This window comes from Cydia splendana, chromosome 27 (assembly GCF_910591565.1).
Source record: "Cydia splendana chromosome 27, ilCydSple1.2, whole genome shotgun sequence".
Lineage (NCBI taxonomy): Eukaryota > Metazoa > Arthropoda > Insecta > Lepidoptera > Tortricidae > Cydia > Cydia splendana.
Window position 1 is genome coordinate 448737 of NC_085986.1, and position 16009 is coordinate 464745.

The window sequence follows — 16009 nt, forward strand, 5'->3', positions numbered from 1 at the left end:
ATATAAATAACCGTGCAGGTTTAACCTTTCGTAGCTGTACATTAATTTGACCACACCCGAGATGTCGTCAGAAATTGTTGCGAAGATATTATTACTATTAATTTTTTTTGTGTAATCTGCCCTCCTAAGCCGAATAGCGATCTCAAAATCAAATGATTTTGAAAATGGAACTATCAGCTATAGAAACTTAAGTATAAGTTAGCAATGAATTATCTTTTGAGATAGCGCTATTTGGCTTAGGGCCACTTGCACCATTCCACTAACCCGGTGTTAACCGGTTAAACCTGGTGTTACCATGATTACCAGTACAATTTGACACATGGTTAACGGTTTAACCGCTTAACCCCGGGTTAGTGTGATGGTGCAAGTGGCGCTTAGGGCCACTTGCATCATTCATTAACCTGGGCTTAACCGGTTAAACCTGAAGTTACCATGGTTACCAGTACAATTTGACACTGGGTAAACAGTTTAACCGCTTAACTCCGGGTTAGTGGGATAGTGCAAGTTATGCTTGGTAGGGCAATTTACCTCTCAATTGCATTTTCGTGCAACTAGTCTAAATATGATAAGGATTTCATGTTTTTGTCTGTGATAAGTGTATTATTATATTTGAAAATGATACCTGTCCCATTAGCGACAGTTAAGTCTTTTGTAATTTATTCCCTTTGCGACTTTCAAATACACGTTAACTAATAAAATAAGTAGGTAGGTAATCAAAACTATCCCTCTGAATTAACCGCTAGCGGCCCAACATACAAGAAAAACTGGCAGTACATACAACATACAAGAAAAACGAACCATTTTCAATTTTCTAATACGATTGATTCAAAAATCAATCGTATTAGAAAATTGAATTTTTTAAAATCGATCGAAATAAAACAAAAACTACTCTGCTCCATTTAATAATGATTTAAAGGGGCAGCATCTGATCGGTGTACCCCTTACATTTCATTAAAGTGTCACAAGGGCCTCTACGTGTTGGCTTCGGCTCCGCGCACGCTTCCCAAATGTCCGGAACACCATTGTTCCGTGATGGAAAAGAGATACTAATTTAAATTATATTGTAGCATTAAAATTAGGACGGTGGGACGCTAGCGGTTAAATATCAATGTAATGTTAATGCTTTTAGTAAACTGTACAAAATTACATGCAAGAGGGGCTTTAGCTAAGCTGTTTGAAATTTGAATACTCTGGCGGCCTAGCCAAGATGACGATCGCTTGCGCTTCGCTATTGAATCGCGCTTTGTGTCTCTATCCCTCTTCCATAATAGTGTGACAGAGACGTTGCGTTTCGTTCGCTACGGAGCGTTAGCGATTGGCATGTTGTCTACGAGGCCTGCTAAGTCCCAGAGTCATTTACGCTATTTTGAATTCGGTTTATAACCTTTTATTATAAAATAGTGAATAGAATCAGGCGTTACTTTGCGGAAATCCATATTAATTAAAACGAAAATATTACTTTGCTAATCCGCGAAAAGATAACGTGCTAGTCAATCAGTGCTAACCCGTTATACTTACTTGCGTATTTTAACATGCAATTAATATTCCCACCCTCCCACCGCAAAAATAAATATAACAAACCACCACCAAAAGAATAATCCTCGACACGTGTTTCGCCTCTCTACGAGGCATCCTCAGGAGTTGTTGACGGTCTGACGCCCGGCAACGGAATGACCTGTCTAGAATGGTCGTGGAATGGTGGTGGTATTATAGTTCAAAATTCGATTTGAATTTGTCCTTTAAAAATGACTTCGGGACTTACATGGCAAGTTAAGCCTTCGGTACAAACAGAAACTCTCTTAACTCCATCGGTGGACCATGCCTTTTGTAATAAGGTTTACGAACTGTCAGTTAACAGTGCGGGCGGTGGTATTAATTGGCCGAGACATGTGAGACCTTACAGTTTAAGTATATGGGTGTGTTAATTTTAAATGCTTCATAATTTGCAAATACTTGTGCCTTTCTTTATACTCTATCTTTAGGTATTTAAATAAAAGTAAACAAATAATTTGAAAAGTTTCGGGTATTTATAACATTTATTGGTTAACCAACCAAATACAAAACCGCCTGGATCTGTCACTGAACGACCTGACTATCCTACATTATTTGATCATGTAATGTTTTCATTTACCCTCAACTGACTTAAGGAGCGATTTGAAGGTAGATTTTGTTTACTTTAATTTAAATACCTAAAGATACAGACTATAGGCTTGGTCGTAGTCGGCTAAAAAGAGACAAAATATATGTAAATATATGCATCTTTCACACCCATCGAGTCATAAAGGTAGTCAAGAATCTTGAACCATTAAGGCCTGTGCACACCGGTTTGCGTGTGCGTGACGTGCACGTGCGCTAAAATGTTGGAGCCGCACACGCACACGTCACGCAAGCGGTGTGCCGTTTCTCATAAGAATCTATATACTACAACGCCGCACGTGCACGTCACGCACACGCAGCCGGTGTGCACAGGCCTTTATTGTTTAAATGTGTTTAAGTAGAAGTTCTTGTTAACTTGTAATATTTATTTGTGTAAATAAAAAATAAATTAATATTCAATATCGTTTTATTTGTAGAACTCTGGGGTTTGATGATTTAATAAAAGTTGAAATAAAACAAATGTTTTAAAAAATGACACAAATTTATTACAATTACAATGATATCGCGGCCTTAAGTACCTCTTCCTAGAGTTACAGACAGACAGAGCCGAAGCCACATACAAGCACAACTGATTCGTTACTAAAGTGGAAATTCTCATTACACGCATTCGTTATGAAAAACTAAAATTTACCACTTTTGAAATTTATCAGCACTACACAAATATAATTTCGTACGAATAAAATAAAATAATCCGTTCAAAATTATACTCCAGTTTATTAACATTATATGAATGTGCGTCGAAATACATGAAGCACCTTGTAAATATCGTAGAAACATATAAAATGTAGAAAATGCATTAGTTTAAGATTTAAAATTGTGATATAAATAGTTTAAAATAAGCAAATCACTATGTATAGCAGTAATTCAATAAACCCTGTAATAGTACATTACATACCTAGTGAGGTGAATTGGTGAGGGCCATAAATATGCGATCTGGGGTGTTACGAATTACCGCCCGTGGTTTGTCTAAAGTTTTACGTCTTGCCTAGGCCAGGAAGTGAGACTCGCGTAGCGGAAAGAGAATCCCACTTACGGGTCTAGGGTGACGTAAATAATATAAATCCTTAGAATTATAAACCCTAGACAACAAATCCTACTAATAATGTTCTAGTTGTCCCAAAGTACAGCCAAGGAATTAGGTTTCCGATAATTAACAGCAGGAAAGCCAGTAGGGGGTAGTAAAGATCTCATATTTTGTCACTTTGACAAGTACCCGTACCATTGAGTGATACCATGAGTCACTGACAGTGTCAAAACTGACATAAACGCTAACGTCTACGTAATTTACTTTATGCGAACACGAATACACTAATATGCGAGTACGAGCGAGATGCATGGAAAGTAAGTTACGTTCTCGATATAGCGTTATAAATAAATTTTATTTCACGTCACAGAGATAAATTTTATTGACCGTAAGTAGGTGCCTAATATTACAAAAAGTTAGTAATTTAAAATTACTGCTATACGTAGGTATTTTACCTTAATTCTTACTCAGCACATTTATTGGTTACACTTTAAGCACCTGTGTAGTGGTAAATATTAAAATAACCTAATATTGTTGGACGGAATAACATAAAAATAAACTTACAAATATTCTCCTCTATTAGAGCAGTGACCACGTCAAAATATAAAGTCTTTTAAATTAAAATAACTTTGTACCGTGGATTTATAATGGATTCAAGCCTCCAATGTTATAACCCTGCTTTTGTCTTAAGTTACACATAATATTAAATACTATAGTAAATTTATCCAATATTATAAATAAAATATACTTCCGTAAAATGTATTGGGACTTTTGTCCATTTTGTATTCATATAATTTCACATGTCATTATTATAAATAATAAGGAATTCATACAGATTTTTGATAATTATAGGAACTAACTAATTAATATCTATAAAAATACAAAAATTACGGTCTTTAAAGGCAGTGATTATTTCGAATAGAAAGCGAAAACATCAATAAAATACAATATTTGTATATATCAGTAAATTCATACAAACATGGAAATAAAAAATTCAATAAAAAGTCGTTTATGGAGGCCTAATGCGATGCGATTAATTATTCCAATAGACAATACGCGCGCGATCTCCGACAAAACGAAAATTCTGGAGCTCGGACGCATACTGTAACTTTTCATTTGGAAAATAAATATACATAAACCTCACTCACACAATTGCATCAGCTTAAATGAAAGCATTTATAAATTAAGTATGTAGGTATATTTTTATGTTTCGGTAATAATATGATTTTAATATTTTTAATATTAACTTAATATGATAATAATTTGTACATCACTAAAATGGTTTCTGCGAAGGCAGTGAAATATTCAAAAGATTGTTTTTCAACATGCTTTATTATACATTGCATTGATAAAACATGTTCTTTAAATTGTGCGCAAAAAATATCTACTAACATCAATGGGGTAACCGGGGACTTAGCGGGTAACTTTAGACAAGAAAAATAGTGTTCAGTTTAAAAATAAGGCAATCCACAACGTATTGTTTATTTGTATATAATTATGTATATTGTTTATCTGTGCGTTTTGTACTACCAGTGTTTTTGAGTCATTTGAATCCTTTCAATTACCTTCATACAAATAAAAATCTTATCTAAAGTGACCCCTATGTTCAGAATTTAACGCATTTTCATTTATTTAATAAGTATGCATTTAAAACATGTTAAAGAATAATCCCTTGAATACAGAACGCTAAAATATTAGAATTATTTTATACACTTATCGAATAATAGCTACAATATCAAAAAGCACACACTTTTCCTATATGAGATTACTATTTTGAACTTTTTAAATGACAAATAAATGAGTTACCGTTTTAAAAAAAATGCAATAACTATTAAGATAAGATTTTGTAATAGATTTTTTTTATAGATATTTTATGTTATAATCATAATATTTAATTGAATGTACATTATTCTAAACTATTTAATTTAATGTACATTATTTGCGTAATTTGATTTTCTTGTTGGTACCATTTGATTTGTGCCCAGTCTTGAGCCTAGCCAAAAATGTCACTAGCATAAGGGGAAAGATAAAAAAAAAAACAATTTTTTATGATTTTTTTCCGGTCTTATTTCCAGTAGAATTAGCGACTGACCTAGGCATACATTATATGCGTATAAATCGTCTATCCATCATTCAAAATGCTCATTTTTCACTTAATCTAAATAACACCAACTTCTTATAATAAACACTAATATTCATAATTTACGTCGTCGGTGGATTCCAATACTAATTTTATATAAACGTTTCAAGATGTCAAAAGGCACTGTATTTTTTTTAATGAATTCGTATGTTTGAGAGCTATTTGTATTTATTTATTTAATTCAAGCAACATACCAGTCAATAATTATGCTTTTCTGCATATCATGTCGCTTAATGTTATTTTTGCTAAATATTTTGTTTAATATTATTGAAAATAAGTATGTTTCAGTAATTTGATACTGAGAACACCTAATTTTAAAACTACAGTCAGCATAAAATAAATAGTTACGCCAAAGTGGCCAAATATAATAATAATTATTGGTGCAATAAAGATTATTTACTTACTTATATCGACACTATCTGTTTCATGCTAACTGTACATGACTTTATGAATGGCAGATGTGATAAGTAGTAATGACATCAATATACGAATCAAATATTTCTGTGTTGCTTAGTTGTGATTTTAACGCTTTTCTTTCAAATACACTTAATAGGGGATATTACTGCAATGTTCTGCCGCCAGAGTGCAGCACTACCGACTCAGTAAATTCATAGACTAACTTATACATACAATCAATCAATCACTTATACATACTGTGCCTTAAACTGTTTTTTGACAAGTTTTCACAGACAATAAAATATGACATTGATGCATCAAGGCGGTTTGTTAACAAGGGCCTACCGGTAAACACGAAAATCGAAATTTAGCTATCTGCCTCTTTATCGCTCGAATATGCAAGAGGGATAGAGAGATTACATAACGATTTTCTTGTTTCGCGGTAGGCCATGTGATTGACGTGACGTGTGATGTGTCAATGTGGTTTGTTTACTGTATGTGCCACAAAAGTGCCACCTACACAGAGCTTTGCCTAATATTCCCTATTGTGAATGTATTTAAATGACATTGTAATGCAGTTATTTATTTACACTATTAGTGTATTGTAAATGGTAGTGTAATGATGATTTTACAAGTACCTAGCTGTACCTACTGAATTAAATTTCTACTTTTTGCTAGCACGATACTTTTATCACTGACCGAAAAAAACATTTACAAGGCGACCCTAGACGGGTTTACATTGAGAATCATACAAAAACTTGAAGATACTGAATTGTCAAAGGGAGGGGCCCAAGCGATATCTCACCGTACAAATCTTTCTGCCATTTTTCGCGGGGGGAAAGGTGCACACAGTCGCACGTCTCACACACTTACATACAAAATCCAATCTGTAATGACGACACAAATACATAGAAAATGACACACGTCAAAGACAAATCTTGCAAACCTCGATCTCTTTTTGTGTACGGACGAGTGACAAGTGTCACAACACGCACACTAACACATTTTCGTTGAAGTATGTTATTATATTCTGAGAGATGAGAAGTCGGATTTGTCGCTCGACCGATCCGCAATTTGTACTGAGCGAGCAAAATCGATAAATCCAACAATATCATGAGACTAAAATATAATAATTGTGTTTGAATGTAATTAAACGTATGATATGTAAAAAAAACTATTACCTGTGAAATGTAACACTTTCTTTGTGTAAATTTGATGTCCCCGACATCTTTTTATAACAAAAAACCGAGCAAACAGGCATTTTTGTGCAGCAGTGTTCACGCGCGCGTCTGGACTCGGTCTAGTGAAAAATCCAAGTGCAACTAGTTTTATTACCCGCGCTAGATTAGATTGACGCGCTAATCTTGTACCTCGGCAGAGGGGAAATAGTGCGAATGCCGCCTCCCAAGGGTCCTGCTTTCTCATTTTACTGACTGTTGTTGTTGTTGTTGTTGTTGTTGTTGTTGTTGTTGTTGTTGTGTTGTCGTTGTTGTCTCCGTTCAAATTCTTTCGTCTGGATGTACTCGTCTACAGGTCGCATTTTTCAACCGATTATCGCGTGTAAGTTGGTGAGCAGGTTGGATAAATTTAGTTTTTTTGTCGATTCTGTTTTTGGAAATTTTTCAAAATGGCGGAGCCATGGGGATGGGGTTTCGCGTGGTTTACCGATCAAAGGGCCACTGGTATATAAACAATCTGTCAGTGATAAAAAGGTACGTTACTACGAGTAATGCTTTTCCCATTAAGTCTCGCGCGTTATTTATCAAATATACCCATTTTTTTACAAGATTTATAACCTCAAAAGTAGTGGTAACCTTTTTCCTCCAAACTAAATCCGAGTAACTATGCACTGAATTATAGTGTCGTTTACATATTATTGTACCGCTATATTATACAGGTTGTCTCAGAACTACCACGTCACAGTGACACCGGAGGTAGGTCAACTCAAGAGGAACCTAAAGAGCCTAACATGACCCCAGTAAAAGTTGCAAGGTTGGCGAGTTATTACCGAATTTTTTTTTTTGAATTTTCCCCTTTGTACTAAAAATGTTAAAACAAAGGGGAAAATTCTCTAATAACTCGAAAACCATGCAACTTTTACTGGGGTCATGTAATGCTGGTTACGTTCCTCTTGAGTTGGCCTACCTCCGGTGTCACTATGACGTGGTAGTTTTGGGACATAGAAACCCTAGCATTTAAAAAGAAAAAATAATTACCACTATTTTTGAGGTTAGAAAAATTCTAACCTTAAAAAAACGGAGTATATCTAAACTCTAAATCATCATAATCATAATTAGATTCCAAAAAATGTAAGACAATGTTGCCACTTTTTACTAGCGCGTCTTGTATTTATGTAAAAATAAGTAAATAAAACTACTTTTTTAAATCGTAGGCGTAAAATTACCAATAAATAAATTATCTTAGCGTATTTATTTATAAAAAGGAATTTACTATTTTACAAACAAATTATTGCAGTGGCAACATTTTTTGGAATCTAATTATGATTTAGAGTTATAGGTATGTTTCTTTACAGCTTTCCTTCAGTAAACCGGTTTATTCCTTGGTCTCCCTGGTTTCCTTCGGCTGTTCGGTGTACACTATCTCGGCGTATTCCGTGGAAGGCGGTTGGGGTTTATCTGAGGTCTGCTCGCCGAGCGCGAGCTCCGCGTACACCACGCCTTTCTTCTCTTCGGCTAGGGGCTGTAAAATAAATAAAATGAAAACTGCGTAAATAATCATTAATTTGAAGCTGTTGTATTAGTGAGTAATTTATATTATTCTTCTAATTTCACGTTGAAAGCCAATTACGAAATCGTAATTATGAAAACGAACTAAAGGAATATAAAATTTATAATAAAATATTAAAGCTTTATCGCAGTAAACATTCAAATAGCCACTGTTTTTTACACTATGTTGAAGTAAAATGGAATTGCAAAAATAATTAGTGTATTAAGCTTTTTAATTAAGCTTTTGCAACTGAAGTATGCCTTATCAGCTTGCTCCTCAGTTAGTCCTCGTCGTCTAAACTAGTAAGTTGTCTATTTATTTTTATGGCTACAATGCCAATTGTATCTAGGTACTTTCCTTTCTTCGCGCCAGCCACAGTTTAAACTAGCTTTCTACTCTTTATTTTTCAGTCTGTTCGTTTAGGCTCAACTTGTATACCAACCTTGTCAGCCTGTGGCTCCGTAGCTTGCACTTTATCCTTCCCCCTCGGCAGCACTGATCGTACGCGCGCCCCCAGGTTCGCTAACCGCGATGGTCGCCCGCCGACCGCGCTCTCCGTGTCGCTACTGACAAATGTATGTTAGTATGCATGTCAATTGTCAGCTCAGAATCAGGTTAGATTTGATCATGTCTTGATATGGTTAGGTTAGGTTAAAACTTTCAAAAAGTCGAAACTTTTTTATGATGTGGAAAATCGATCATTTCATGAAATGATTGCCACGTCATGAAATGATGAATTCTAAAAGCTGTAACATACGGGCGCACCGGACCGCGACCTTGGTCCGGTCAAAATATCTCTTTCTCGCTCTCGCTTATAGCTGGGTCCTTAACGGACGTACGGTAGACCACCTTCCAACGACGGACCAAGGTCGCAGTCCTGTACGCCCGTCTGTTACGGCTTTAAGATCTGGACACGACATGCACACCAAAGCGTCTACACGCCTGGCAACCAAGCTTTCGACGGTTCAAGGTCACCTTATTAGGGGTTCAAGGTCACAGTGGAAGTTTGGTTGCCAGCCGTGTATGGCTTAAGTGGATACTCTAGCGGGGCGTCCAGCGGAGCGAGCGGCGTTCACGGCAAACGTCTAGTCAGCCAAGACAATCAATCTTATTGTACACGGTAAAAAAATTAATGAAATTATTTCTAAACTGAAATAAATGTCATATACTAAGAAACAGTGACCAAGGCCTCCAGTGCCCCAGGCTGGAATCGAACCAGCGTCCTCTGCTATCGCGGCAGGTGCCTGTGCTATTCGGCCACCGGGCCACAGCGGCATAGGTCGAATTTTTGAATCAATACTAATAGAAGCAAATTAAAGATTTTTCTGAAAATAATTTAATAATTTGTTCTAATACTTCTAATAGGAATGATTTCTATTCTATACAAACGCCAATCGTAAAGTAAATAATGTATGTGGATAACGGATATAACGAAAAGTTACATCATCACCTCCATACATTATTTAAGTTTCAAATGGAGTTTTTGCACGCTACCCGCTCCGCTACAATCTCCGCTAGACGCTTTGATAGATGCAATATAGTATAGAAAACCATGAGAAAATGTTTCTCTCAAACTTCTTTTAATCTAAGTGTTTAAAGTGAATTTATTAATAAACACTAGATATTATTATCAGACAGGTACAGTAAATACCCCTTGAACGCCATTGTGCGGCGCATCATTGTGAACTTTGTGGGAATGCACGAAGGTTGATATTGGGCTGTAGCCTCGTGCGTCAGTTAGGCGGTAAAATGGTGAATTTGTTAAAGATCAACATCAAATATTATTAGGCGGTAACAGGTATAATAATAATGGAAAGGAAAGAAAATTATGAATTAAAAATATAAAAAGAGCGTGTGATTAAAAATGTAAACATTAAGAGCCCATCAACGTGCACTCTAGCGCCACTGCTAAATATCGTGATTATTTAAATTTAACGACAGGTATTTAAAAAAGGGGGCCGCTACGTACTGTATTGTGTTTTTATGTGCTGGATTCGTCGAACTAGGACCTCAAAACAAAAACGGCCGTTTTAACTTTGGACGCATAGATTGACGAATACAGCAACATAAAAAAACTAGTTTGATGTATTCAAAAGGTACTGAAATACACAATACAGTACGTAGCGGCCCCGTTTTTTAAATAACTGTCGTAAAATTTAAATAATCACGATTACTGAGCAGTGGCGCTAGTGTGCACGATGATGGGCTCTTAATACCAACATCGTGCAATTTCCGTGCCTGGTTAGTAAAGTGTAAGTATAAAACCTTGTTAGTAAAGTATAAAGTAAGTTAAATGGGATAAGACAGACCTTATTTGGAAAATAGAATTCGAGGGCTTGGGCAATTTTTTTATGTATTTAGTACAGTTTATAAGACAACAGTTAGCTTAACTGACACCTATTTAGGCTATTTATTACCCACGCGTTTGTCTTGTCTTATCCCAATCATAAGCCACCGTAAATAAGTGTCAAAAGTTAGCCACATACGTTCTAGAAGGCAGCGGGAACCCCTCAATAAGCACATCGCCCGCCGGCGTCCTTGACAAAACAGGCTTTATTTACAAAGCGACAGGGTACACATTTGTTTAAACGTATATTATACAGGTACGGTTATACAGTCAAAAAATAACATTATCGTCGTTTTAATTAATACACATTGGCTTGAACTCATATCCAGGATATAATTATAAAAAAAAGTGGAATGTGACTTCATTTTTGATATTTTCACTTGCTCGGGTATCAATATAACAAGCGCGACGAGTTAACTGTTAAACAATAAGTTTGCTCTCTTGAAAAACAAATAACGAATAAATTTTAAACTGGAAAAATTGTCGGTGGAGGCCGTGAGTTCAAGTCTCACCCAAGATAGTAATTTTTGCTTGTTAAAAAATTAATTTAACTATTCTTTGACTGTATATTGTCGCAATTATTAAAGAGAAAAGCCATTTAATAATGTTAATCACACATCAATAAATAGTAATTTCTATTAAAGTTATACTAGTAAATCTCGATAAAAGGGTTTTAAGTAAAATGTCCTGAGAACTATTTTATGAATGTATAAATTGTACAAATTAATAAGTTTTAATATAAGTATTTACAGATTTAAGTACCTAATTCATGATATTTTTAATTTAGTAAATTGAATAATAAATATAAAATAAAATTTAAAAAGACACTTACGATTCTCCAGAGTTCTTGGTGTGATCTCGTCCTCTGCCTCCTAAAAATATTAAAAATAATAAAATGATAAACTTTTTATATTTATCTCAAAAGTCGAATATTTATACAGATACAATACAATACAATATTTATATTTCAGAGTTTATAATACATTGTAATTTATAAATGAATTTATTAGTGCAACCTTATTATTAATTGTTTTGAAACCGTATAGAGCTAGACCAAGAAAAGTCTGCATCGATTTTGATAGCCCACGCAGTGCAAGTGTCGTTTTAGACGTCAAACTTCTATGAAATTATGACGTATAAAATAACACTTGCCCTGCGTGGGCTATCAAAATCGCTGCAGACTTTTCTTGGTCTAACTCTACCTCAGACTCAGATGATTATTTAATTACTTATACAAAAGTTTATATTCTTTTGATTACTAAAAATTGGGTAATAAGTTAGTATGTGATTTAATTTGGTTATCTCATGAAACGTATTCTGAAAATAGTGTTTCTCTTGTCCCATAGTTTCTCTTACCCCACCTAACCTTATACAAATTACAAGGGTTCGTGATACGGGTCCCTGGTACTTATGGTCCTGGTAGCTTCCTACTCTTGTTAATAGGATAGTAAAAAAACAAATGATTATTTTAATAAATACTTTAATATTCATCGTATCGTTAAATATGGATCGTAAACACCGATGATTATTCATACATTCTAACGGTATAGTCTTTACAAAGTGAACGTTCTTACGACGCGTCTGAACACCCCTTTACAATTAAAAAAATGTTTGATTACAAATGTAATCAAAATAGTTGTAAATAATTAATCATGGCTTTTTGACTATCACATGAACTTTTGAACTCATGGCTGTTTAAAATTAAAAACCGAAATATCTATGGCATGGAATGAATTCAAGGCTATAACCGCCAAAATCAAAGTTCGCAAATTGCAGGCTTCTTTCTATGTCACTCTAATTACGCTTTCATTGGAGTTGGTTGTTTAATTTTTATAAACTAATTTCGGGTAGTTAAGTGGTGTTTTATTAATATCTCTGTTGATATTTGTTGGGACGTCAGTCTTTCCGTGACCACAGCTGGTGCAACTCAGCTGAAACGTCGGAATTAAAGGTAAAAACAATGAAATTATATCGCAGTAGACCCGTTTGTGTAATTAAATATGTAAAAGAGAAAGATCCCGGAATTTGCGAATTTCGATTTTCCCAATTTTTGTCTATGGTATCTAGTTTTTTGTACGAACCACCAGGTGCCACAGACAAAAAAACAATATTCTGAATTAATTTAGTAACCTTAGAGATTCGGATAGTTAATTTTAGACCGTGTGAAATAAAATACGCCTTGTAAAGAAGAAGTTGAGAAAATTTGTTTGAAATGGTTACATTTTTTAACGTAATTCGACAATGCCAGAGACATTCAAATTAACAGTCCTCTCCATCACAAAAAAAAATTAAAACATGTAATGTAATGCGATTTAATTATTATTATTAAATAGTAATTGCACAGTGGCGTCCAGACGAGTCCCGTATTAAATATATTTATTTAAAAATCGTCAAAATGCCTATTACCAAATACCAAGCTAAGTAATATTGAGCTTAGAGGAGCTAGTATTTTGCAAAAGTGTCAAACGGCAGTGTTTGGAAGTTTACATAATTGACAAATTGACAGAAAGTGTTTATCGTGTCAATTTTAATGCGAAAAATATACTGAAATTAAACCTGTTTATAATTATTTAAAAATGTCATGAAATTAAATCCTGTTGGTTTAATTATATCTAAAAATTATAAACAGAGCTCCAAAAAGCTACTTTTTAACAGAAAACTTGCGATGTTGTTAACTTTGACAGGAAAGAAAAGGCAAAGGAATATTTCTATTTAAAAGTCGCTATTTGAAGGTCATATATTAAAGGTAGGTATATGAGATTCATCGCAACAGGGTACAATTCAATTTTTGCCCATTTAGAGTATTAAGTATATAATAAAATTGCCTCTCTGTAACATTGATACTCAGTTAAGGTCATTAATATATACATATTAGTGTTCACATATTTCTGTTCCCTTGTCCGGGTCGATATTTTAAGACCATGACTGTACTCCTCTCGCGTCGAATGATTATGACAGCTCATTTTTAAACTTCAAAGTTAAAAGTTAAGCAAATTAATTAATTTATAAATGTAAAATAATAAAAATATGGTAAAAGCATATTTCTTCAATTATGTTTAGGATTCCGTACCTGAAAAGGAAAAAACGGAACCCTTATAGGATCACTCGTGCGTCTGTCTGTCTGTCCGGCCATTCTCCCCCCCCCCACCCCTTATCTCCTTAAGCCCATGCACAAGAGACTTGAAAGAACTGTCGTAGGGACCATCGTTCGCCGCGAGAGGTATTAGAGACGTATTAGAGGTACTACAGCGAGACTATTAATTGATCAACGGTGTACCTTATGTCATTATAAGATTGACGACTTGCCAGCTAACAGTGTGATGGTATAGAGATTGGCTTCCGTAAGTTTGCAAAAGCTAATTATTAAAACTAAACTGGTACAAAAATAAATCCTTAATCGAAATACTATTAAATCACAATGGAGGTGACTTATCGCGCTAACTTAACATGTAAACATACAAAATGGCTGCCGCTGCGCGCCTCTAGCGATCTTTTTATTGTAAATTCATGTTAATCATTGAAAAGCTCTATATACCTTCTCTATTATACAATTATATATATATTTTATTTCGTTAAATAGTAACAAAATACTTTAAATAGTAATATGTCTATATTTTTTAACATTCAACGAAGTCAGTCATAAAAGGACAAAATTAATTTATTTCAAAAACATTACGATTAAAATTTTCATGTATATGTACTTTATAAAATGTTTATTAATCACTACGTTAAATATTTATAACATACCTACTTATTTAAAGATCTGTACCAAAATTGCGTCAAAAATCATTGCTAGAGGCACGCAAGTATTTAACCAACATTTTACAATCAATATACTTAAGTATAAAAAAGTGGTGAAAGTTCAATATTAAAAAAAACTCTTTACAAAAGTTTACGATTTTTTTACTAGTGTGTAGGCAAACTGTTTTAAATTTTCAATGGTAGGTATTAATTATAAGTAGGTAAGTGAACGTATATTTAACGTACAGTATCAAGTCAATAATTGATATTACAGATGATAGTGCATAATTGTTTTCCATCGTATTTTCTCGGAATCATTCATATTTGTCATGCTACTTCAGTCAACGTCAGTACTTTTTGTACCGAGGCTGACTGAAATAGCAAGACACGTTCGTACGTTTCCGTGAAAATACGATGGAAAATAATCATACACTACCTCTGTAGCATTATATTTAATGAAATAAATTTGACAGTTTGCTTGCTCTCCATCTAAAAACTCAAACAGCTAAAGATAAATGCTAAAAAGCTTTAAAAAATATAAAGTACAATTGAAGTTTATTTTACTACGATTTATGTACAAAACATTTCATAAAAATGGTGGTACGAACATAATACTTAAACTATTTTAGATTACGTTAAGAATGTCTCTGTAGGGCAAGTAAAAACTTGCATAAAATGTAATCCTCAGCAAAAAAAACTATAAGCGAATATGTTCTATTTTAAACTTAAAGTTATTTTTGTATTTGTTTACACTATTCCTATTAACTTTATTTATTTTACTTAGTCATATATACGATGGGATTATTTTTCGTTGTTTACTATTATTGAGATATTAATGTCATGTTGTTACATAAAATACACCATGTAATAAAAAAAAACGCCGAATTGTTACTACAAAATAAACTAGTTTTTTTCTCCTTTAGTTACAAAAATGTGATCAGGCCTAAATAAATTTAAAACTTTATTCCATTATTAAATTTTAAAGTTTTCAAACTGCATAATCTCTTTATTAAAAAATCTAAGTCAGTAATTATCAGATTTAAATGTTACATTTTACCCTAGAATATATTAATAAGTAACAACTCTAAACACATCTGGCACTAAACGAAACTAAATTAAAATTAAAATGTAAAATACTACTAAATTTAAATTTAAAATACATCTCATTTTAAATTTAAAATACATCGTAACTGTCGCTCTTGCGAGATCAAAATATCTTTAAACAGTAATTATATTTTTTGGTCAATTATAGTTAAATTTAGTGCATTAAAGTTGAATAAGACTTAAGAATTGGAATAAATGAAGCTCTTGGTTTTATTTAAAATATTAAATATTTACTTTAACACATACATGACATACACTGCTAGCGATCCGCATGGCGGGGTTCTCTGTCCGTAGGCGCTATTCGCTACAAAGCGGATAAAACGTGTTATCACTTAGCAGCTACTAACGTAGCACATAGTCAGCGCTGGCAATG

The 16009-nt window shown here is 33.8% G+C and overlaps 1 protein-coding gene across 4 annotated transcripts in view; it reads right to left on the minus strand.

Annotated features, from left to right (window-relative positions):
* Positions 1–8215: 8215 nt before the first annotated feature.
* LOC134803845 (fasciclin-3-like) overlaps positions 8216–16009 on the minus strand; it is a 215009-nt gene continuing 207215 nt past the window's right edge. The window contains exons 11-14 of one of the 4 annotated variants that reach the window (XM_063776670.1): positions 11624–11663; positions 10931–10981; positions 8887–9007; positions 8216–8417 (exon numbers count right to left, since the gene is read on the minus strand). In XM_063776670.1, the coding sequence (XP_063632740.1) occupies positions 8271–8417; positions 8887–9007; positions 10931–10981; positions 11624–11663 (359 nt within the window). In that variant the 3' untranslated portion in view covers positions 8216–8270. Of the gene's footprint in view, positions 8418–8886; positions 9011–10930; positions 10982–11623; positions 11664–16009 lie in introns of all 4 variants that reach the window. The other 3 variants (XM_063776669.1, XM_063776672.1, XM_063776671.1) reach the window with 3 other exon arrangements.